Consider the following 23,222-nt stretch of genomic DNA (forward strand, 5'->3'; position numbering starts at 1 on the left):
ATAGCTGAGAAAAGAAGAGAAGCTAAAGGCAAAGGAGAAAAGGAAAGATACACCCATCTGAGTGCAGAGTTCCAAAGAATAGTAAGGAAAGATAAGAAAGCCTTCCTCAGTTATCAACACAAAGAAATAGAGGAAAACAATAGAATGGAAAAGACTAGAGATCTCTTCAAAAAAATTAGAGAACATTTCATGCAAAGATGGGCTCAATAAAGGACAGAAATGGTATGGACCTAACAGAAGCAGAAGATATTAAGAAGAGGTGGAAAGAATATACAGAAAAACTATACAAAAGAGATATTCATGACCCAGATAGATAACCATGATGGTGTGATCACTCACCTAGAGCCAGACATCCTGGAATGTGAAGTCAAGTGGGCCTTAGGAAGCATCACGACAAACAAAGCTAGTGGAATTCCAGTTGAACTATTTCAAATCCCAAAAGATGATGCTGTGAAAGTGCTGTACTCAAAATGCCAGCAAATTTGGAAAACTCAGCAGTGGCCACAGGACTGGAAAATGTCAGTTTTCATTCCAATCCCTAAGAAAGGCAATGCCAAATAATGTTCAAACTACCACACAATTGTACCCATCTCACACACTAGCAAATTAATCCTCAAAATTCTGTAAGCCCGGCTTCAACAGTACATGAACCATGAACTTCCAGATGTTTAAGCTGGATTAAAACATGCAGAGGAACCAGAGATCAAATTGCCAACATCCATTGGATCATTGAAAAAGCAAGAGAGTTCCAGAAAAACATCTACTTCTTCTTTATTGACTATACCAAAGCCTTTGACTGTGTGGATCACAACAAACTGTGGAAAAGTCTTCAAGAGATGAAAATACCAGACCACCTGATCTGCCTACTGAGAAATCTGTATGCAGGTCAAGAAGCAACAGCTAGAATCGGACATGGGACAATGGAGTGGTTCCTAATTAGGAAAGGAATATGTTTAGGCTGTATATTAACACCCTGCTTATTTAACTTATATGCAGAGTATGTCATGCGAAATGACAGGCTGGATGAAGCACAAGCTGGAATCAAGATTGCCAGGAGAAATGTCAATAACCTCAGGTATGCGGATGACACCACCCTTACGGCAGAAAGTGAAGAAGAACTAAAGAGCCTCTTGATGAAAGTGAAAAAGCAGAGTGAAATACCTGGCTTAAAACTCAACATTCAAAAAACTAAGATCATGGCATCTGGTACCATCACTTCATGGCAAGTAGATGGGAAAACAATGGATACAGTGACAGACTTTATTTGGGGGGTGGGGGGGGGGGCTCCAAAATCACTGTAGATGGTGACTGATGTGATGCCGGGAAAGACTGAAGGCAGGAGTAGAAGGGGGAGCCGGCAGAGGATGAGATGGTTGGATGCCATCATGACTGGATGGACATGAGTTTGAGTAAGCTCCAGGGGTTGGTGATGGACAGGGGAGACTGGCGTGCTGCAGTCCATGGGGTCGCAAACTGTTGAAGACAACTGACCTGAAGTGAGTAATAGTTTTAGTCCTAGTGTTGTTTTTTTTTTTTTTTTAAGGAATCTCCATGCTGTTCTCCACAGTGGTTGTATCACTTTGCGTTCCCACCAACAGTGTAAGAGGGTTCCCTTTTCTCCACACTCCAGCATTTATTGTCTAGATTTTTTTGATGCTGGTCTTTCTGACCAGTTTGAGATGATACCTCATTGTGGTTTGGATTTGAATTTCTCTAATAACGAGTTGTGCCTTAGTTTTGATGTACCGAAATCATTAACATAACTCTCCTATACCTGGATGTCTCATTGGCGATGTGCCCACACTCACTGTATGTGTCTCGGGGACTCCTCACTAAGACAGAGACCTCCATGCCACTTTAGCGCCATATCCTTATCTTTTGGGTAACCAGCAGCACAGAAGGCCGGTTGTGGACAATTAGCTGACTTGCTTTAGCCTGGAGATTGGAAAGGAAGCCCTGATTTACTTTTAATATTCCTCTGATAGATTTGACAGGCCTCCAAAATTGCATGGGACCTGTAGTGATAAAACGTGACTCGAACAACAACAACAAAAAACATGCTTTTACTGCTCTCCCCACCCCGCCCCATTCATAGCTTCGGTATTATCATAAGCATTGTGTTTATACAAGTCTGGAAACCAAAGAGGTATAGTGAGAAGCCAAAATTCCCAGAGCAGCCGCATCTCGGACCTATCAGGGCGCCCTCTCAAGTCTCGCGAGAGAACAAGACAGGCGCCGGGTTTTCCCTGTTTCTCGCGAGAACGAAGGACTTCTGCTTTCAGCTCACAGCGTCTCCGGGGCAACAGCAATGGCGTCCGCGGTGTCTGAGCGGCTTTTCTCGCTGGAGCTACTCGTAGACTGGGTATGCCTTGAAGCCGGGCTGCCGCAGCCACCCGTAGTTGCGGAAGAGGAGCAAAAGGAGGAGGGAGAGGGAGCATCGCCGCCGCGGCCGTCGCGCAGCCTGTGCCCCGCGGTGGCCTTCCGCCTGCTGGACTTCCCCACGCTGCTGATTTACCCTCCCGCCGGCCCCGCCGCCCCCGCCCAGGAATCTCGGCCTGGCCTGGTTAGCTTCCGTCGCGGCAAGTCCTGCCTCTTCCGCCTGCAGCCCGCCACCCTGCACCGCCTGCTCCTTCGGACTCCGCTTTACACCTTGCTGCTCCAGCTGCCCCCCGGGCACCCGACCCCTGCCCCGCAGCTCCTGGGGGCCTGCAGCATTTCTCTGGCCGCGGCGGTCCACAAGGTCCTGGGGTTCGCCGCCCCCGGCAGCTCCCAGAGTCATCGGGGAAGTTTCCCGCTGTGTAACCGAGACGGGGAGCGGATTGGGGACATTGCTCTGGGCTACCGCCTGAGTGATCTGGGAAGCAGCTTGTTGGGCCATCTGGAGCGGCCAGTCGCTTCTCCAGGAGGTGGAGTGGAGGGTATGGAGGTGCAGAAGTCAGTGGAGGTCAGCCCCCAAACCTGGCAGGAAAACCAGCAGCTGCAGCAGCCAGACTCAGAGCCAAGCCCAGGAGATGCTGATAAGCCTCTGGTGGATGTAAAAATCTCAAGGGCAGGGAAGGATTTGAAGGGAAGAGCTTTCCATAGCAAGGCTGACTCTGATTACACGGATTCTATGGAAAATGGCAAAACCAACTCCGATATGTGTTCAAAGGGTAGCAGTGAGAGGAGTGTTAGCCCCCCAAATCAAGAAGGCACAGAGGTGGAACTTGAAACTAACATAATTTGCCCTCCTCCTCTGTATTACACTCATTTGACTCAAGAAAAGACACCCCCTAAACAGGGTAAAATTACCATTGAGCCTCAAATTAATGCATCTGAGGAATGGGATGATGGTACTTTTCTGAAAGAAAACGTAAATCCCCCAACACATACTAATCCTCCAGAACATACAAATTCTGCAACAGGTGAGAGTTGTTCAGTGCTTATAAATCCTGCATCCGTTCAGGATACAGGAGCAAGTAATCAAACTACAGACCATCCTCCAACTGAACAAAATAGAATTAATACTATAAGGCAACTGCCTTTGTTAAATGCTTTGTTGGTTGAATTGTCCTTGTTATACAACCAACCCATGGCAAACCCTACTCATATACATCCTCACTTAGCCTGGTTATATAGAACTGAGGATAAGAAGTCACCAGAATCTTCGGTGAAATCCACCTGTAAATCTGAATCTAAAAAGGATAAGCTTTCTGTGGGGGAAAATGAGAAGTCAGTGAGTCTTCAGTATAAAAAGAACCAAACTGAAAACCTTAAGAAAGGTAAATATTTTGAAAAGAAAGGTGGTGCCCCCCAAAAAAGAGTTTCAAGGGGAAAACTACTTTATGGCTTAACAAACACACTTAAACTACGTTTAAAACAAACAAATCCTGATATGTTAGTAGAATATGAAAAGAAAGAACAGTATAAAAAAATGCAAACACAAATGTTAGGTGCAAAACTCAGAATTCCATCATCCAAAGTTAAGATACTAAGTTTTGCTGAACTGTATCAGAAGCCACATGAACTGCCTAAAGATAAGTGTTTAGAATCAGATGCATCTTTCGCTGAAAATAGCAATACCTCAAAGCAAATTAGTGCAGTTGTTGATGACCCTAGCACAACCACAGAAACTAAACTGAACTGTGCAACTGAAAAGACAGTTGATTGTCATGAAAATAGAAGCAATAATGGTTTTTTGGGAGAAATTTTGACTCCTGCAAATTCTGTTGTCTCAGAAAGGTTTATTTGTACAAATACTTTGGAAGGAAAAGTATTTGGAAGGAAAAGTATCCAAAGTCCAGGTGTTTTCCAGCAGGTTGCAGTAGTTGACAGAACTGTAGTAGATAAAGAAATAGATGACAAGCAGGTCAAAATCACTGGTGATGACATTCTAACTGTTGATATCAATGAAAAGAATCCAAGTACAAGTAGTTGCTCTGAAAGCATCTCAGAACTAAAGTATTCAGATGACTTCACCAGTCCTTGCAGTTCTGAAGACACCAGCAGAATTTTACGAGCTTGTGATAGCAGTCCAGGCACAGAAAATCCAAAAAACAGTCAACATACAAGCACGTCCAGTGAAACAAGATTGTCCATAAGGAAAAACAGCAGTGCAAAGAGTTCTATTCTTAGTCCACCTTTTTCAGCTGGATCTCCAGTACTCTCACATAAAAGATTTCCTGTTTCAAAGACTCAAGATAAAAGTCTGGAGGAAGCATCTTCCAGTGATTTCTCTTCATCACAGTGGACTGAGGAAAAAGAAAACCAGAGAGACCAAAACAGTATGCATAATTCTAAAGTTATAAAGCAGGATCATGACATCTCTGCTAAACCTAAAACAAGAACAGGTTGCAAGTCCTCAGAAAAAAGCCAGTCACCTCGGACATCTCAAGTGAGTTCTTACCTGCCTTCTAATCTGTCGGAACTAGAACTTAATGTTCTGGATTGCAGTACTTTAGATCACTTTGAAGAAGACTGTGATGACCTTGGTTCACTAAACATTTCCAAGCAATGCAAAGATATTTGTGAATTAGTAATAAACAAACTTCCAGGATATACAGTGTAAAAATATGTGCTTTTAAATAACATTTAATTTGTTTTATAATCTATGTGTACTGTTAGTGAAACAATTTTAATAGCCGTACATAATTTTTAGTACATAAATGTATGTGAATAATTCTTTTTCAGAATATAAGTGTTTGTCATTCCTTTGGGGTTTAAGTAAGATTCTACCACTAAATCTGACAAGATTGATCATGAGATGGTCTTATAAGTAAGATTTAAATTGTTCAATCTTATAAAAATAAAAGTATCTTCCTAAACTGCCCCATTAAAGTATCCTAAAGCTGACTTCATTCACACCATTGAAAACAGAAGGCTACTTAACAAAGATACCTTCAAATTTTAATGGAAATAAATCATTTAATGGATATAGAAGACTTACTGTTGAGAAGCAGAAAGGTACAAAAGAATTTAGGGTATAGCTACTGCAGTTATAAGGGGTTAACATTTTATTTAGACATGAATTTTTTAGGGAAGTCTTCCAGGAACCATACACATTCCATATCTCTAATAGTTGAAATCCTTTTTATATGCTGTCATGGAGCTCTGTGTGCTTTTTTTTTAAACCACAGTTTGTGTGGCTACTTGATTAATGTTTATCGTATGCTACACTTAAGTTCTGTGATTGAAGGGACCATGTCTGTTTTGAGCAGCAATATGGTCTTAGTGTCTGGCACAGTCTCTGGCATATGGCTGGGGTGCAATAAAAGCATTTGTTGAACAAATAAGTGATGGCCGTACACTTAACATACCTAATGAGAGGGATTGGAATTAAGCAGTAAAACAAGCAGAAACCTAAACAATATCCTACTTGGATACTGGTTATTTAACTATAGTACTTTTGTTTTGCTGAAACACCTTTCGGTGTTCTCTGAAGTATTTGGAGAAGGGAGCTGAAAAAGGAGTCTTCCTATACAGTTTATTGTATAGAAATTCAGTTTATTGTCATTTCAGCTTATTCAAGTTATTTTTAATGTATGATAGTTTATTTCTATGAAATCTAGTGATCATTTCTTTATAACTTCTTCCATTGGTTTTATATTTAGATCTTATTCTGTGTGCAGATATTTACATGTGTTTTCTTCTGTGTTATATTTAAATTTTACACTTAACTTTTAATATAGCTAATACTTTTGGATATATGAGGTGAGGCCCTAATTTTCCTAAGTAATTAAATAGTTATGTAGGTATTATCTTGACTGATCATAACAATAGAATTTAGTTAGATGGTGAGATGAAGAGACTGTATTTTGAGGAGCAATATGAATAAAGAATAATGATGGGAATGAACACAATGTTACAATGTACACATAGGACTGAGAAGACATTATGTTATCTTGATTAAAATGGTAGTGTCACACTACAGAGTGGTAGAAGAAGGATTTGTTGAGTAAGAAAAAGTCCCAGATTGTAGGAGCTTCAAATGTCAAGCATAGTCGTACAGTCCTAAGCAGTAAAAACAGTATTTTAATGTATAAGTTGAATATCAGTAAGTAGTCATGACATTTTGAATATTTTAAATTATTGAAATAAATTTTTAGAGGTCCAGAAATTATACCAGTGAAAATTTTGGAGTATGAAATATTTTTAATGGCTATGATCTTACTTTTTTGGTAAATATAAAACATATAGTGTTTCATTTCACAAAATCAAGCTAATTTACTGGTAGATGCTGTAGCTGACTATTCAGATGACATCAGTTTGGCCTGTAAATTGTTAGCAAGTTTTCATTATCATGGAGGAAACAGAAAATATAAGCAATATTAGAATAATCAGAGAAATAATCTTTAAAAACTATTTGCGAGTAAATCGTTGTGTATGATGAGAATGGGTAAGGGAAATGATGAATTCAGCATATTTAAGGTACAACAAAGACAAAAGAACTTTAAATTACAAAGTTGAGCAGCTAAATAAGCTTCTCTTTGAGTTATTCCATGAACACCTATTTCTAGAATTGTGGAGGTGGTGGTTTTTCTAGCTTAATTCTAATGAAATACCTGTTTCATGTATTTAGTACTTCCTGTTTGAATCCTATATTCAAATTGTACTTCATGTTTTAATTCTAAAACCTGTAAACTTAGTACTTTAAGAATGTTATAATAGATATTACTCCTGAAGCCTTAATTATCTCCTTAAATTACTTAAAATCATTGAAACATGAAATAGTTGTTTTAGATTAAAAATGAAAAGAGAAGGATCCAGGAAGTCTTGGCTCACAAACTGTCATTCTGTACAAGGATCTAGATATTTTAATCCAAATTAAAACATAAATAGCCTGAAGGATGGGTATATCTCTTGGTCCAAGGACAGTTTATGATTAGGCAAATATAAATATTATGTATCTAATAGATGTAAGTATTATTTATCTTACTTAGATGTTGCTTTGTTATGAAATTTCTTTGCCTTGCCAACAACACAATGTGATAATTAAAATCTTTTTTTTTTTTAATTGATAGTCTTTACCTGATAGTCCTGAACTTTCAGGGTCATTAATAGGGAAGAGTGTCACTTAATTGTAAAACTGAGCTGCTGCAATCTAGCTTTTCTGAGCAGCTTAGGTATCTAAACTGCTGTGTTAGGGCTACCTCTCTGTGATATTAACTGTCAACAATGACAAGTTCTTTGAACTGTTACTAAAGCAGATTCGAAGAGGACTGTGCAGGTGCATATGTCCAATTGTTTGTTTTTATTCTGGAGTCATCTGCATGCTATTCATGACATTTCTAGATACAAAGAACAGTGATACTGAACTCTTACGCACTTGTGGCTCTGTTGAGAGCCACCTGTTCACATCTTGATTAAATTAATTTTTCTGCCTGTACAAGCAGTGCATTTATTATGCAATCACACTTAGGAACCAAATTTTATTTGTTACAAACATACAGGTCAAGACTATCAATTAAAAAAAAAAAAAAAACAAGGTTTTGATTATCACATTGTGTTGTTGGCAAGGCAAAAAAATTCATAACAAAGCAACATCTATAAGATAAATAATATTTATATCTGTCTATTAGATACATAATATTTATATTTGCCTAGTCATAAACTGTCCTTGGACCTAGAGATACAGTGGTCCTTTGGGCTATTTATGTTTTAATTTGGATTTAAAATATCTGGATCCTTGTACAGAATGACAGTTTGTGAGCCAAGACTTTCTGGATCCTTCTCATTTCTAACCTAAAACAATATGAGGGTAATTTACTTGGTCAAGGACCAAAACATTTTTAGTGTTTTTCTCCAGAGATCTAACTCTCATGCCAGGAAATATTAGATTTCAGAATGAGCTTTATTAGGTTGGAGTGCCAAGCCATAGTATTAGAAATATTTTCTTATTTTCCAAATGTTTCTCATATCTCTGTTATACAAGTAATATGTATATCAATTCTAGAAAAAAATAGAAAATTCAGATAAGAAAAAAATTTCTTTGCTTAAAAATTGTGTACTAAGGGAAGGTTATGGTCCTTTCCTTTCAAAAATCCCACTGAAATGAGAGAAGAGATATAAAAATAAGAGTTAGCCCATAGTAGTCCCAGAGAATAAGGAAAATGCTGGTGGTGGACAAGATACTTGGAGGAACTTCCAGAAGAGACAAAACAGATGGAATTAGGTTGCTGAAAAATGGACTAGAAATCTATTCTTCAGCATAGCTCAGGGAGGTGCTGCTGGAGAGATGAGAAGATGATGTTTTCTAACAAAGCCCAGGGATAAACATCAAATTCAGTGAGCAAACCATAAGAAGGAGCAGGTCATGGGACGCAGAGGGTAGAAACCGAACACTGTGATGGAGAAGCTGGGGCTGGCCTAAAGGTTATCTACTAGAAGATATCTACTAGAAGAGATAGCTACTAGAAGAGGTGTTGAGACCAAACAGAAAAAATATTTTTGCTTTGGATCGCAAAACATGTTAGCAATATCTTTCTGAATTTTATCAGAAAGACCACTAATCCTAATGGCAAATTAAAGTGTTAAAGCCCTGGTCTTTGGAGACAGGTGGGTGGATGGTGATTACATTTTTGATCATGTTATGTATTTTTTTGAGATTATTTCTTCATTATAAGATTAGTTTGGGGGTTGACTCAAATAACATTTATCTAGCATATATAACCAGAGAAGGCAATGGCACCCCACTCCAGTACTCTTGCCTGGAAAATCCCATGGACAGAGGAGCCTGGTGGGCTGCAGTTATGGGGTCGCTAAGAGTTGGACACAACTGAGCGACTTCCCTTTCCCTTTTCACTTTCATACATTGGAGAAGGAAATGGCAACCCACTCCAGTGTTCTTGCCTGGAGAATCCCAGGGACGGAGGAGCCTGGTGAGCTACCGTCTATGGGGTCGCATAGAGTCGGACACGACTGAAGCGACTTAGCAGCAGTAGCAGCAGCATATATAACAGTGAATGCCCCTGGACTGTTCGTGTATTTAATAGTACAGAAAATGCACCATGTATCTGTATTCTTGCCCTTCAGGGGATACATTTTCAATAAAACCTCAGTCAGGAAGTCAGCTGTTCCTTGCAAAGGTTAAAACAAACGTTCCATTTGACATTGTAACTGAGTAGGAGAACCCTTGGCAACAGGAATCCATGGAAAGTTTTGGGCTTTAATAAAGAATGTTTGTGTTTATCCAGCATCAGGCCAGGGTGGGAGATCAGACAAGCTCTTGAGTACAGTACAAGATAGCCACTGAAGGCCATAAGGTAGAAAGAAGGCATGTGCAAGGGAACCGGTCCACAAATCACTAAATGAGTCAGTTACTACGGGTTCAGAAACCTATACTTGCCAAGTTGAGTATTCAGGATACTTGGTTTTATTCGTTTATTTTTTGTTTTGTTTTCTTCTTGGTTTTAATATAGTTCTCTTTGAACTATATTGTAGTTGAGCCATAAGAACAAAAGGATCTTGTAGTTGAGCCATAAGAGTAATAGGAATTGGATTTGGCTGTGGCTCATAATTGAGCTGAAACCCTAACGGAGGAGCAGTAAACCCCCAGGGTCTACATAGTCAAAGACAGAAAAAAGATGCAACCCCTCTTCTCTCCAGAGATTTCTCCTTCAGCTTTTCTCCCCAAGAAACCTTGGAGGGTTTTGCTTTTTGTTTCATTAAGGGAAGCTGCTCAGTTTCAAAGTTTCACACCCAACAACGGCCTGGAGGACTGTATTTCCTTAATTGTGATTTTGATGTTAATGCTGAGGAGAGAATTGGGACAGAATTTGGATTCAGAATGACATAAATAATGGATTGCTTTGTATGTGGAAGAGCCTGTTGTCAGCAGTGTTGGTCTGAAAATGATTGCTTGCATATCCAGAATTCTTAAGGGTATTTCCATGTACTTTGGACAGTATTTGTTAACCTGAGGGAGGAGATCTTTCTGATCTTCTGGAAAGGTTCAAGGCATGAATGCTGGCATTGTGTCAGCAAAGTTCTCCATATCCTTGACTCCCTCTATAGTGGCCAGAAGCCAGGTGTTTAGGGAGGCACATTTTTTCTTTTCAGATGGCACTGCCTTACATTCTAGTGCAGCTTTTCTGAATCTATGATTTCTTGCTCCTCTCTTGCTGCTTCACTGATCACAGCATGAGCTCATACTGTCAGCATCTAAGAATCTATGTGAGAGGAGATTTCACTCAAAGAATGGCCTTTTCACTGGAAAATAGGATTGCCGGGAGAAACAGAGTATTTTGGTCTCCGTTATTGTCATTAATTTAATCCTAATGCTTCCTGACACTGATTAGCACCTTATAGCTGGTGAAGGACTTCCACTGTCTCACTCACCTTCACGAGCCCCCGTGAGTTATTAGTATTGATGAGAAAACGGAAGCTGTTTTTCACATTCATTGCCTTTCTCACTTTCTAGAAAAACCAAAAGACTGTTGGTCTAAATCTCAGGAAGTTAATGTTTCTTCAATACTTCTATCATTTCCAGAATCAGAGTGGATAGCAATTATCTATAAAATTCCAATTTGAAACATTATAAAGCTGTGTTGTATTTTAGGCCTCCCTATTATTTTTATGTATTTCAATTTTATTTTCTAACTTAACTATTTTTACTAAACTAGAGGTATGCTGTCCTGTATCAACAAAGAAGTACCCATCTCTGTGCTGAGAATATGATTATACTGAATCCTGGTGTGGTATTAAAAAGTAGCTGAAGGACTTCCCAGTGGTCCAGTGGTTTGGATGCCATGCTTTCACTGCAGTGGTCATGGGTTTGATCCCTGGTCAGGGAGCTGAGATCCCACATGCCGCAGCCTCCCTGAAATAAAAATAAGAAGCAGCTGAAATTTTAGACAACTCAAGTCAGAAAAGAAAGCTTGAATACATAGGAATGTGGAGTCAGAAGATACTTTGGAAATCGTTTAGTTCAGTTCTTTCACTTTATAAATAAGGACTGTGGCCCTGAATAATGAAGTTTGTTAGTTTCTTGCCCCCTCTTTCCATTAGAAGAGGCCACCTCATGTGTTAAACTGGGATCATTGCAAACCCAGTCTGTGTGTCTGGCAGGCTTTCTATAACATTCATATTAAAAACACTAACCAAAAATAAATGACTTAGAGATGTGGGAATCATACTCTTGGCCACAGGGAAGGCATTTGTGTTTGGGATCAGACCTGTTGGAGTCCTGGCTTCACCACTTACCTGTTAACCTTGGCAAGTCTCTCTCGAGCTCAGTTTTCACAGCTATGAAATGGAGAAATGAATCATCATGGTGAAAGACCAATGTGACTTTCTTGATAATATTCACTACCTTTCTACTACTACTGTATAGGTCAAGCCGAGGTAGGGAATGTGTACCAGAAGAGGTGATTCTGATGGTGAGATACAACAATCTCAGTCTTCCTGACACATGGGTACCACCTACTTTTGCCAAAAACTGGAAGACTGACACCTGAGTCCTTCTAACTAAAGAGATCATGAACTGTTGGCCTCCTGAATTGAACTGCTCATCTCCACATCAGTTCAGTGCTCTACTTCTCCCTCCTTAATGAACTTTGCCATTTAAACCCCTCCTTCCATTCCAGGCCCTATTGCCTGGTCCTCAACTACAAGTGAGGAACCCAATTAAGTTACAGAAAAGAAGATAGACTCTTGACAGCTATAGAGTAGCAACAGGTATGGCTCATCAGAAGCAGAATACATCAGAGGAGCTGTCTCATGCTCTTCTACACCCTGAGACATGTACATGAATTGCCATGGGTTAGCCTTCTGGTGGGTGATCTAAGGAATGCTCCAACCATACTTGATATCCCCCTAAAGAGGAGGGGCTCAGAAAAGTGTTCGTAGGGCTGGTTTCACAGAAATGCAGCCTGTGCAGTTGTGTAAACCCTGTACTCAGAAGAGCCTCACAATGGGTTTAATGCTCTGCAGTTGTCACCTTGAAATTCTTCATTACTTTCCCTCTGAGCTTCGGTTTTTGAGTGAAGTCTAATGGGACAACAGTACATCCACATTAGTGGAGATGTGTGCCATGTGTGTGTCCAGTCTTGTTTCTTCCCATCCTATTCACATACAGCTTTCATAGACAACTAGCTTCTACTCAGAGCCCCATTAAGAAAAGCACAGCTCATGGTTTAAAGTTCTGTTATCACTGTCTTGAAATTCTTAACAATTTTATCTTTGAATTTGTGTTGTGTAAACATACAAGTGGGCCCTAAGAAGCATCACTATGAATAAAGCTAGTGGAAGTGATGGAATTCTGGCTGAGCTATTTCAAATCCTAAAAGATGATGCTGTGAAAGTGCTACACTCAATATGCCAGCAAATTTGGAAAACTCAGCAGTGGCCACAAGACTGGAAAGGGGTCAGTTTTATTCCAATCCCAAAGAAGGGCAATGCCAAAGAATGCTCAAACTACTGCACCACTGCACCCATTTCACATGCTAGCAAGGTCATGCTCAAAATCCTCCAAGCGAGGTTTCAACAGTACATGAACTGAGAATTTCCAGATGTTCAAGCTAGATTTAGAAAAGGCAGAGGAACCAGAGATCAAATTGCCAACATCCATTGATCATAGAAAAAGCAAAGGAATTCCAGAAAAACGTCTGCTTTATTGACTATGCTAAAGCCTTTGACTGTATGGATCACAACAAACTGTGGAAAATTCTTAAAGAGATGGAAATACCAGACTACCTGACCTGCTTCCTGAGAAACCTGTATGCAGGTCAGGAAGCAACAGTTGGAACCGGATATGGAACAACAGACTGGTTCCAAATTGGGAAAGGAGTGTGTCAAGGTTGTATACTGTCACCCTGCTATTTAACTTATATGCAGAGTATATCATGCGAAATGCCAGGCTGGATGAAGCACAAGCTGGAATCAAGATTGCCGGGGGAAATATCAATAACCTCAGATATGCAGATGACACCACCCTTATGGCAAAAATTGAAGAGGAACTAAAGAGCCTCCTGATGAGGGTGAAAGAGGAGAGTGAAAAAGCTGGCTTGAAACTCAGCATTCAAAAAACTTCAGTACCATTTTTCTAGATTCCATATTAGAATACAGTATTTCTCTAACTCACTTCACTCTGTATAATAGGTTCTAGGTTCATCCACCTCATCAAAAAACTAAGATCATGGCATCTGGTCCCATCACTTCATGGCAAATAGATGGGGAAACAATGGAATCAGTGACAGGCTTTATTTTCTTGGGCTCCAAAATCACTGTGGACAGTGACTGCAGCCATGAAATAAAAAGGTGCTTGCTCCTTGGAAGAAAAGGTATGACAAACCTAGATATCATATTAAAAAGCAGAGACATTGACAACAAACATCTGTATAGTCAAAGCTATGGTTTTTCCAGTAGTCATGTATGGATGTAAGAGTTGGACTGTAAAGAAGGATGAGAGCTGAAGAATTGATGGTTTTGAACTGTGGTGTTGGAGAAGACTCACGAGAGTTCCTTGGACTGCAAGGAGATCAAACCAGTCAATCCTAAAGGAAATCAGTCCTGAATATTCATTGGAAGGACTGATGCTGAAGATGATGAAGGGCCGACTCATTGGAGAAGACCCTGATGCAGGAGAAGGGGACAACAGAGGATTAGTTGATTGGATGGCATCACCAACTCAATGGACATGAGTTTGAGCAAACTCTGGGAGGTAGTGAAGGACAGAAAAGCCTGGCATGTGCAGTCCATGGGGTCGCAAAGAGACAATGTTGAGCGACTGAACAAAAACAACAACAAACATACCAATTCAAGTCTGATGGGACAATGTAGCCTGAGTAAACAGGTACAACATGCGTATTTATCTCTTTGCTGCCCTATTTGCATACATATGTTCATCATATCCAAGGGCACAGAATTCCAGGGACTCACAGTGTGTGGGAGCTCGGTGCAACTCAGCCTAGCACAGGTGAGTGCATTCCATCTACACCTGGGCATTCTGAGAGGCTGGGCTCTCTGTGGGTGCCAGAACTGGTTTCACATGCAGAAAGAAGGCAATGCTATTCCTAAAAGTAAGAATGACTGAGGAACTCCATCATATTTTGACTGGCTTGTGTTACTTCCCTATGTTAGTCAACCACTGACATTCAAAATGATGATACAGGAGAAAAGAGAGCAACCTAGGGTTCCTTGTCCTTCCAGCTCTTCCTTAGTCATCAGGAAGCTGATGGTGGAGGGTGTTAGTGGGATGTGCAGGCATCAAGAAGTGGAACAAAAGAGTTAGTTTAGTTGAGACCACATTTCCACTATCTGCATGCCAGATAAATATTACATGTTACATAAATATTACAAGATGCCAACTGTGTAATTTTGATTTCCACCTATAAGTAAATATTATATTCATACTTAAAACATTTCACAATGTAAAGATGAACAGTCAAAATTAGGTTAAAGATTTTAATTTTTCTTTACATTGAAATACATTGAACAGTGAGACAGCATTCTAAAATGATCCCTCTATGACTTATGCCCTTGTACAATCCTCCCTTAGCAAGTTGGCAGGACCTGAAGTTTGCTTCTAACTAATAGACTATGGCAGAGGTGAAAGAGTTTGGCAGAGGTAATTAAAGCCCCTAATCAGTTAACTTGAAAGACTCAGTAAACCAAAGTGACATTATCCTAGGTGGGCCATACCTAATCAGGCAAGCCCTTTAAAAGCATATAGAAGTGAGACTTTTCTTCTCACTTCTATAGAAATGAGCACCATGAGTCCTGCAGCTGGAAACAAAGTCCTGCCAACAACAGCGTGAGCTTGAAAGTGGACTCCAGACCTCAGATGAGACCCGAGCCCACACCAACACCAAGACTGAAGCCTGTGAGACCCTGGGCAGAGCACCCAGCTACACGTTCCTGGACTCTTGACCCACAAAGACTGTGGGAAACTACATGGGTGTTGCTGGAAGTTGCTAAGTTTGGGGGTAATTTGTTATGCAGCCATAGGGAAGTTAGTGCAAATAGCCAATAAAAGCACCATGACAAGCTGAGAAAAAGACCTTGAAAGAAAGGAAAAAGTTTTATATTTTAGATGGAGGAGCCTGGTGGGCTACTGTCCATGGGGTCACAAAGAGTTAGACACGACTGAGCGACTTCACATCATCATTTTTGAATAGGTCCTGCATTTTTACTTTTCACTGAGCCCTCCAGATTCTGTAGCTGGCCCTGGCTGTTACTCCAAGCTTAGTGAGGCACATCCAAGGACTGACAGGCTTTCTGCTCCACTATCCAGTGCACACGGGCTTTGGCACAGCTTTTCTGGCACGGGTGTTGTGTATCATACTTGTGAATACGGGGCGGGGTGGGGGGGATGGCTACACGTTTCCTCTGTAGAATCGGAACACCATCTTTAAATTTTTAATTTTACAGTCTGAACTCAAATGCCTACATTTCACACTCATGATAAATTTGGCTTCTGAAACTTTTATATAAAATTACTCATAGCAATTCTGTGGGGGGTAGAACTAATGTAATTCTGCATACAATATTTTTAATGCATAACAAAATGATTGAACAATACATAACCATTTAGGAACTGTGTCCTATTTATTCTTGACAGTTAATTTCTACAGTTTTTTTTTTTAAAGGACTGACTTTCTCCATAAGGCTTTTTAAGCACTAGTTGCAGGCTTCTGCAATAGTGCTATTTCCTCAAAATGGTTAGTTTTGTGGATGTTCTGGGTATATGTATGTGTAAGCACTTTGACCCACTTCCCTGGTTTGGAGAACAAATATAATGATTCTCCTGTTCTATTCCAGAAGATAGTGCCAGCTCCACGTATTTGTGTTAACAGGAAATTCAACATCAAACTTTAATGAACTGCCATCCCAAAGGACCAAGGTCCTGAGAAACTTACTTCATCTTACTGAAGTAAGACCTCTCCTGCTTACAAATGCCAGAACAACCTGCTAAGTGGCCCTGGTTTTCAACTGTTGTGATTTTTGTTGCTGTGAAAAAGTGTGGTGTCTGAAGACCGGTCCCCTCCCTGGTGTTGACTCCAGCACAGTTTGTGAGGGTGCAAGTTACTTTGGTTTTTGTTCATGAATTCAGATGCACAGACTGGCTGGATTTAGAGTTGTCTTAAAGCCTTTCCTCCTGATGATCACTCTGTACAGAGCAAGGACCATTAGGACAGGTGTTTACTCCTCTTGTCTGCTTTGGGGTCTTTTCCTCCTAGAGAGTTTTGACTGAAACTAGCCTAAGACATCAGAATTCTTAATTATTTCAAACATCTAAAGGGAACGAGTCATGCATGGACTGGATTCTGCTCTTCTCTGAAGCCTACCAAACCCCACATAAATCTATTCTCAGTTTCCATCAAGTCACAAAAATAATTTGATTTCTAAAGCCCGTGATTGCATATGTGTGTGTGTGTCCCTCAGTCATCTCCAATTCTTTGCTACCCTATGGGCTGTACCCCACCAGGCTCCTCTGTCCATGGGATTCTCCAGGCAAGAATACTGGAGTGGGTAGCCATTTCCTTTTCCACGAGATCTTCCCAGACCAGGGATTGAACTAGTGTCTTCTGCATTGGTTGGCAGATTCTTTACCATCTGAGCCACCAGGGAAGTCCCAGAGAGACCTTTGTGATGTTGTGAGCAGAGTCCAAGAACATTTCTGCAGAGTGTTCTATGTCCTGTTTTGGAAAAGCAGTTGGCAGTGCTGGCATAAAATAATAAGGAAAACTCACTTTCCCTGTGCCAGGCACCTCCTACATGTGTATGTGTTGAGAATGTCTTATTCAGTTTTGTTTTCCTCCCTCATCCTTAGCAAGGAGCCGACTACAGCCCCTTTCACAAAGTATACATTTAATGGATGCTGGCAGAGTTGAATCAACTCAGTGTAGTTGCTCAGTCATGTCTGACTCTTCATGACCCATGAATCGCAGCACGCTAGGCCTCCCTGTCCATCACCAACTCCCGGAGTTCACCCAAACTCATGTGCATCAAGTCAGTGATGCCATCTAGCCATCTCATCCTCTATTGTCCCCTTCTCCTCCTGCCCCCAATCCCTCCCTCCTGGCATCAGGGTCTTTTCCAATGAGTCAACTCTTCGCATGAGGTGGCCAAAGTATTGGAGTTTCAGCTTTAGCATCAACCTTCCAATGAACACCAAGGACTGGTCTGCTTTAGGATGGACTGGTTGGATCTCCTTGCGGATTATCAAGAGTCTTCTCCAACACCACAGTTCAAAAGCATCAATTTTTCAGCGCTCAGCTTTCTTCACAGTCCAACTCTCACATCCATGCATGACCACTGGAAAAACCATAGCCTTGACTAGACAGACCTTTGCTGGCAAAGTAATATCTCTGCTTTTGAATATGCTATCTAGGTTGGTCATAACTTTCCTTCCAAGGAGTAAGTGTCTTTTAATTTCATGGCTGCAATCACCATCCACAGTGATTTTGGAGCCCCCCAAAATAAAGTCAGCCACTGTTTCCATTGTTTCCCCATCTATTTCCCATGAAGTGGTGGGACCAGATGCCATGATCTTAATTTTCTGAATGTTGAGCTTTAAGCCAACTTTTTCACTCTCCTCTTTCACTTTCATCAAGAGGCTCTTTAGTTCCTCTTCACTTTCTGCCATAAGGGTAGTGTCATCTGCATATCTGAGGTTATTGATATTTCTCCTGGCAATGTTGATTCCAGCTTGTGCTTCTTCCAGCCCAGAGTTTGTCATGATATACTCTGCACATAAGTTAAATAAGCAGGGTGACAATATACAGCCTTGATGTACTCCTTTTCCTACTTGGAAGCAGTCTATTGTTCCATGTCCAGTTCTAACTGTTGCTTCCTGACCTGCATACAGGTTGCTTAAGAGGCAGGTCAGGTGGTCTGGTATTCCCATCTCTTTCAGAATTTCCCACAGTTTATTGTGATCTACACAGTCAAAGGCTTTGGCATAGTCAATAAAGCAGAAATAGATGTTTTTCTGGAACTCTCTTTCTTTTTCGATCTAGCAGATGTTGGCAATTTGATCTCTGGTTCCTCTGCCTTTCCTAGAACCAGCTTGAACATCTGGAAGTTCACAGTTCACTTATTGCTGAAGCCTGGCTTGGAGAATTTTGAGCATTACTTTACTAATGTGTGAGTGCAATTGTACGGTAGCTTGGGCATTCTTTGTCATTGGCTTTCTTTGGAATTGGAATTAAAACTGACCTTTTCCAGTCGTGTGGCCACTGCTGAGTTTTCCAAATTTGCTGGCCTATTGAGTGCAGCACTTTCACAGCATCATCTTTCAGAATTTGAAATAGCTCAACTGGAATTCCATCACCTCCACTAGCTTTGTTCGTAGTGATGCTTTCTAAGGCCCACTTGACTTCACATTCCAGGATGTCTGGCTCTAGGTGAGTGATCACACCATCCTGATTATCTGGGTCATGAAGATCTTTTTTGTACAGTTCTTCTGTGTATTCTTGCCACCTCTTCTTAATATCTTCTGCTTCTGTTAGGTCCATACCATTTCTGTCCTTTATCGGGCCCATCTTTGCATGAAATGTTCCCTTGGTATCTCTCATTTTCTTGAAGAGATCTCTAGTCTTTCCCATTCTGTTGTTTTCCTCTATTTCTTTGCATTGATTGTTCCTTGCTATTCTTTGGAACTCTGCATTCAAATGGGAATATCTTTCCTTTCCTCCTTTGTTTTTTGCTTCTCTTCTTTTCACAGCTATTTGTAAGGCCTCCTCAGACAGCCATTTTGCTTTTCTGCATTTCTTTTCCAAGGGGATGGTCTTGATCCCTGTCTCCTGTACAATGTCACGAACCTTCATCCATAGTTCATTAGATCCTCTGTCTATCAGATCTAGTCCCTTAAATCTATTTCTCATTTCCACTGTATAGTCATAAGGGATTTGATTTAGGTCATACCTGAATGGTCTAGTGGTTTTCCCTACTTTCTTCAATTTAAGTCTGAATTTGGCAATAAGGAGTTCATGATCTGAGCCACAGTCAGCTCCCAGTCTTGGTTTTGCTGACTGTATAGAGCTTCTCCATCTTTGGCTGCAAAGAATATAATCAATCTGATTTTGGTGTTGAGCATCTGGTGATGTCCATGTGTAGAGTCTTCTCTTGTGTTGTTGGAAGAGGGTGTTTGCTATGACCAGTGCGTTCCCTTGGCAAAACTCTATTAGCCTTTGCCCTGCTTCATTCTGTATTCCAAGGCCAAATTTGCCTGTTACTCCAGGTGTTTCTTGACTTCCTACTTTTGCATTCCAGTTCCCTATAATGAAACGGACATCTTTTTTGGGTGTTATTTCTAAAAGGTCTTGTAGGTCTTCATAGAACCATTCAACTTCAGCTTCTTCTGCGTTACTGGTTGGGGCATAGGCTTGGATCACTATGATATTGGATGATTTGCCTTGAAATGAACAGAGATCATTGTGTCATTTTTGAGATTGCATCCAACTACTGCATTTCAGACTCTTTTGTTGACCATGATGGCTACTCTCTTTCTTCTAAGGGATTCCTGCAGCCCCTTTCACAAAGTATACATTTAATGGATGCTGGTGGAGTTGAATAGAAACAATAATTAAAACTAGCATCTATTCGTGGGGCTTCCCAGGTGGCGCTTGTGGTAAAGAACACGTCTGCCAATGCAGGAAAGGAAACGCGGGTTCAGTCTCTCTGGGTGGGGAAGATCTCAGGGAGGAAATGGCAACCCACTCCAGTATTCTTGCCTGGAGAATCCCATGGACAGAAGAGCCTGATGGGTTATAGTCCATGGGGTCACAAAGAGTCGGACATGGCTAAAGCGACTTAGCACATAGCAGAGTATCTATTCACAGTTTACAAATTAGGGTCTTCTATACTCTGTCTGCCTCACAGTTTAGCTAAGAGCTCTGCCACGCAGAAATCTGGGTGCTGGGGCTCTGGGAATAGTGACCCATGAAACTAACTTCATCCTCTTTGATCCTAAAGCATAAATCAAGATCGAAACTCTTCCACCGATTCCACCATCCAAATCATTTGGCTGATAATCCTTAGGTCCACTTGGGTTAAGAATGAGATGACCACAGACCAGGGAGATACCCTGCGCGTTCTCGATGTCACTTTTGTTCTTCAAATTTACTCTCAGGTTATGCAAGCCGACTCCCCAGAGTTCCCGGTGCACTTGAGTAGCGGATGTTTTTCTGGCTGACAACTATTCCAACATATGGCACCTCCTAAGAAGCACCAGAAGACTGAAATATTCTGATCTCCAGGCTTTGACTGCGGTTCTTGAAATAGCTTGGTTATAAAACTCACAACAAATAACACTTCCTTTGACACTCAGAGTGTGAGGAAGAGCTAGACTGTGGTGTGTATTTAGACCACTTTTACCTGAATTTAAAATTTTAACGTTCTCTTTAGAGGCAAGCAGTTTCACCGTATGCATGTTAAAGAACAGCAATGTAAATGAATGTGTTTGGTCTCCAGCCTGTGGACCCATTCACTTGTTTTTATTGCGTAGCATTTTAAAGATTGGGAATAATTATGACAACAGTCCTGTGTAAACCTCACCCAGGTTTAACCCCATGCCGGCGTTATGCCATGCTCGCTCTCTCTCTCTTTCTCTCTCTCTCTCTCATAAACAAACACCCAGCTACCTCTGAAAGCCCCTTGTGTGTCCTCTCCCGCTCCTGTGCCCTCCCTTCCAAAGAGTAACCGTTACTCTAGGCTACTGTAGACTCTTCCCATTCTCATGGGGGAGGGCATGTAGATTGTTTTCAGATTTTTTTTTTTGGTTACCAATAATGCTGTAATTAACATTCTTATCCCTGTGTGTCCATGTGCTCAAATTTCCTTAGGATTTTGTACCTGGAATTGGATCATGGAAAAAGCAAGAGAGTTCCAGAAAAACATCTATTTCTGCTTTATTGACTATGCCAAAGCCTTTGACTGTGTGGATCACAATAAACTGTGGAAAATTCTGAAAGAGATGGGAATACCAGACCACCTGATCTGCCTCTTGAGAAACCTGTATGCAGGTCAGGAAGCAACAGTTAGAACTGGACATGGAACAACAGACTGCTTCCAAATAGGAAAAGGAGTACATCAAGGCTGTATATTGTCACCCTGCTTCTTTAACTTACATGCAGAGTACATCATGAGAAACGCTGGGCTGGAAGAAACACAAGCTGGAATCAAGATTGCCGGGAGAAATATCAATAACCTCAGAAATGCAGATGACACCACCCTTATGGCAGAAAGTGAAGAGGAACTGAAAAGCCTCTTGATGAAAGTGAAAGGGGAGAGTGAAAAAGTTGGCTTAAAGCTCAACATTCAGAAAATGAAGATCATGGCATCCAGTCCCATCACTTCATGGGGAAATAGGTGGGGAAACAGTGGAAACAGTGTCAGACTTTATTTTTCTGAGCTCCAAAATCACTGCAGATGGTGACTGCAGCCATGAAATTAAAAGACGCTTACTCCTTGGAAGGAAAGTTATGACCAAACTAGATAGCATATTCAAAAGCAGAGACATTACTTTGCCAACAAAGGTCCATCCAGTCAAGGCTATGGTTTTTCCAGTGGTCATGTATGGATGTGAAAGTTGGACTGTGAAGAAGGCTGAGCGCCAAAGAATTGATGCTTTTGAACTGTGGTGTTGGAGAAGACTCTTGAGAGTCCCTTGGACTACAAGGAGATTCAACCAGTCCATTCTGAAGGAGATCAGCCCTGGGATTTCTTTGGAAGGAATGATGCTAAAGCTGAAACTCCAGTACTTTGGCCACCTCCTGCGAAGAGTTGACTCAGTGGAAAAGACTCTGATGCTGGGAGGGATTGGGGGCAGGAGGAGAAGGGGATGGCAGAGGATGAGATGGCTGGATGGCATCACTGACTCAATGGATGTGAGTCAGAGTGAACTCCGGGATTTGGTGATGGACAGGGAGGCCTGGCATGCTGTGACCCATGGGGTCACAAAGAATCAGACACGACTGAGCAACTGATCTGATCTGATGGTGTATGCGTCTTCAACACAGCCAAATCACTCTCCAAAGTAGTTGAACAAATTTACTGTGCTGTCAGCAGCATATGAGAGCTCCTCTTTCTTCATATTCTATCACAAAACTCAGTAAAGACTCAACATTTTAATTTAGCTGCTCTATTTAACTATTGTAGCTTTACAGTAAGTATTGATATCTAGAAAGACAACTTCCCTCCCTTCTGTTTTTGTGTTGTCTAAGCCAACAGTTCTCAGACTTTTTGAGCCCTTTACACTCTTAGAAATTGAGTACTCCAAAGAGCTTTTGTTTATGTGGATTATTTCTATCAATATTTACTAACAATTGAAAATGAGAGGTTTGTGTTTTTTTCTTTTTTGAGGTGGACCATTTTAAAGTCTTTACTGAGTTTGTTACAGTATTGCTTCTGTTTTATGTTTTGATTTTTTGGTCACGAGGCATGTGAGATCTTAGCTCCCCAATCAGGGCTCGAACATCCACCCCCTACGTCAGAACTTGAAGTCTCAACCACTAGACCACCAGAGAAGTCCCAAAAGTGCAAAGTTGTTTAAATGTGCAGTTACGAATCCATTTAAAAATGACACTAGTAAACCCATTACATGTGAGCATGAATAACACTTTTCATAAAAAAAATAACTAATATTCCAAAACAAGATTAGAATGGCATGTTTCATATTTTTGCAATTTCTTTAAAGTCTGGTTTAATTCTCATAGCTGCTCCTGCATTCAGTCTGTTGTGATATTAACTATCATGTAGCATCTGGACAATTCCAGAGTGAGGGAATGAGAATGAAAATGGCA

The 23,222-nt window shown here is 40.9% G+C and overlaps 1 protein-coding gene across 1 annotated transcript; it reads left to right on the top strand.

Annotated features, from left to right (window-relative positions):
- The first annotated feature begins 2,242 nt into the window (after positions 1-2,242).
- On the top strand, positions 2,243-7,167 carry MAP10 (microtubule associated protein 10). Its single transcript, XM_027530736.1, has one exon. It carries the CDS (start codon positions 2,309-2,311, stop codon positions 5,045-5,047), a length of 2,739 nt encoding a protein of 912 aa, XP_027386537.1. The 5' UTR covers positions 2,243-2,308; the 3' UTR covers positions 5,048-7,167.
- The last annotated feature ends 16,055 nt before the right edge of the window (positions 7,168-23,222 follow it).

The sequence above is a fragment of the Bos indicus x Bos taurus genome, chromosome 28, assembly GCF_003369695.1.
Source record: "Bos indicus x Bos taurus breed Angus x Brahman F1 hybrid chromosome 28, Bos_hybrid_MaternalHap_v2.0, whole genome shotgun sequence".
Classification (NCBI taxonomy): Eukaryota; Metazoa; Chordata; class Mammalia; order Artiodactyla; family Bovidae; genus Bos; species Bos indicus x Bos taurus.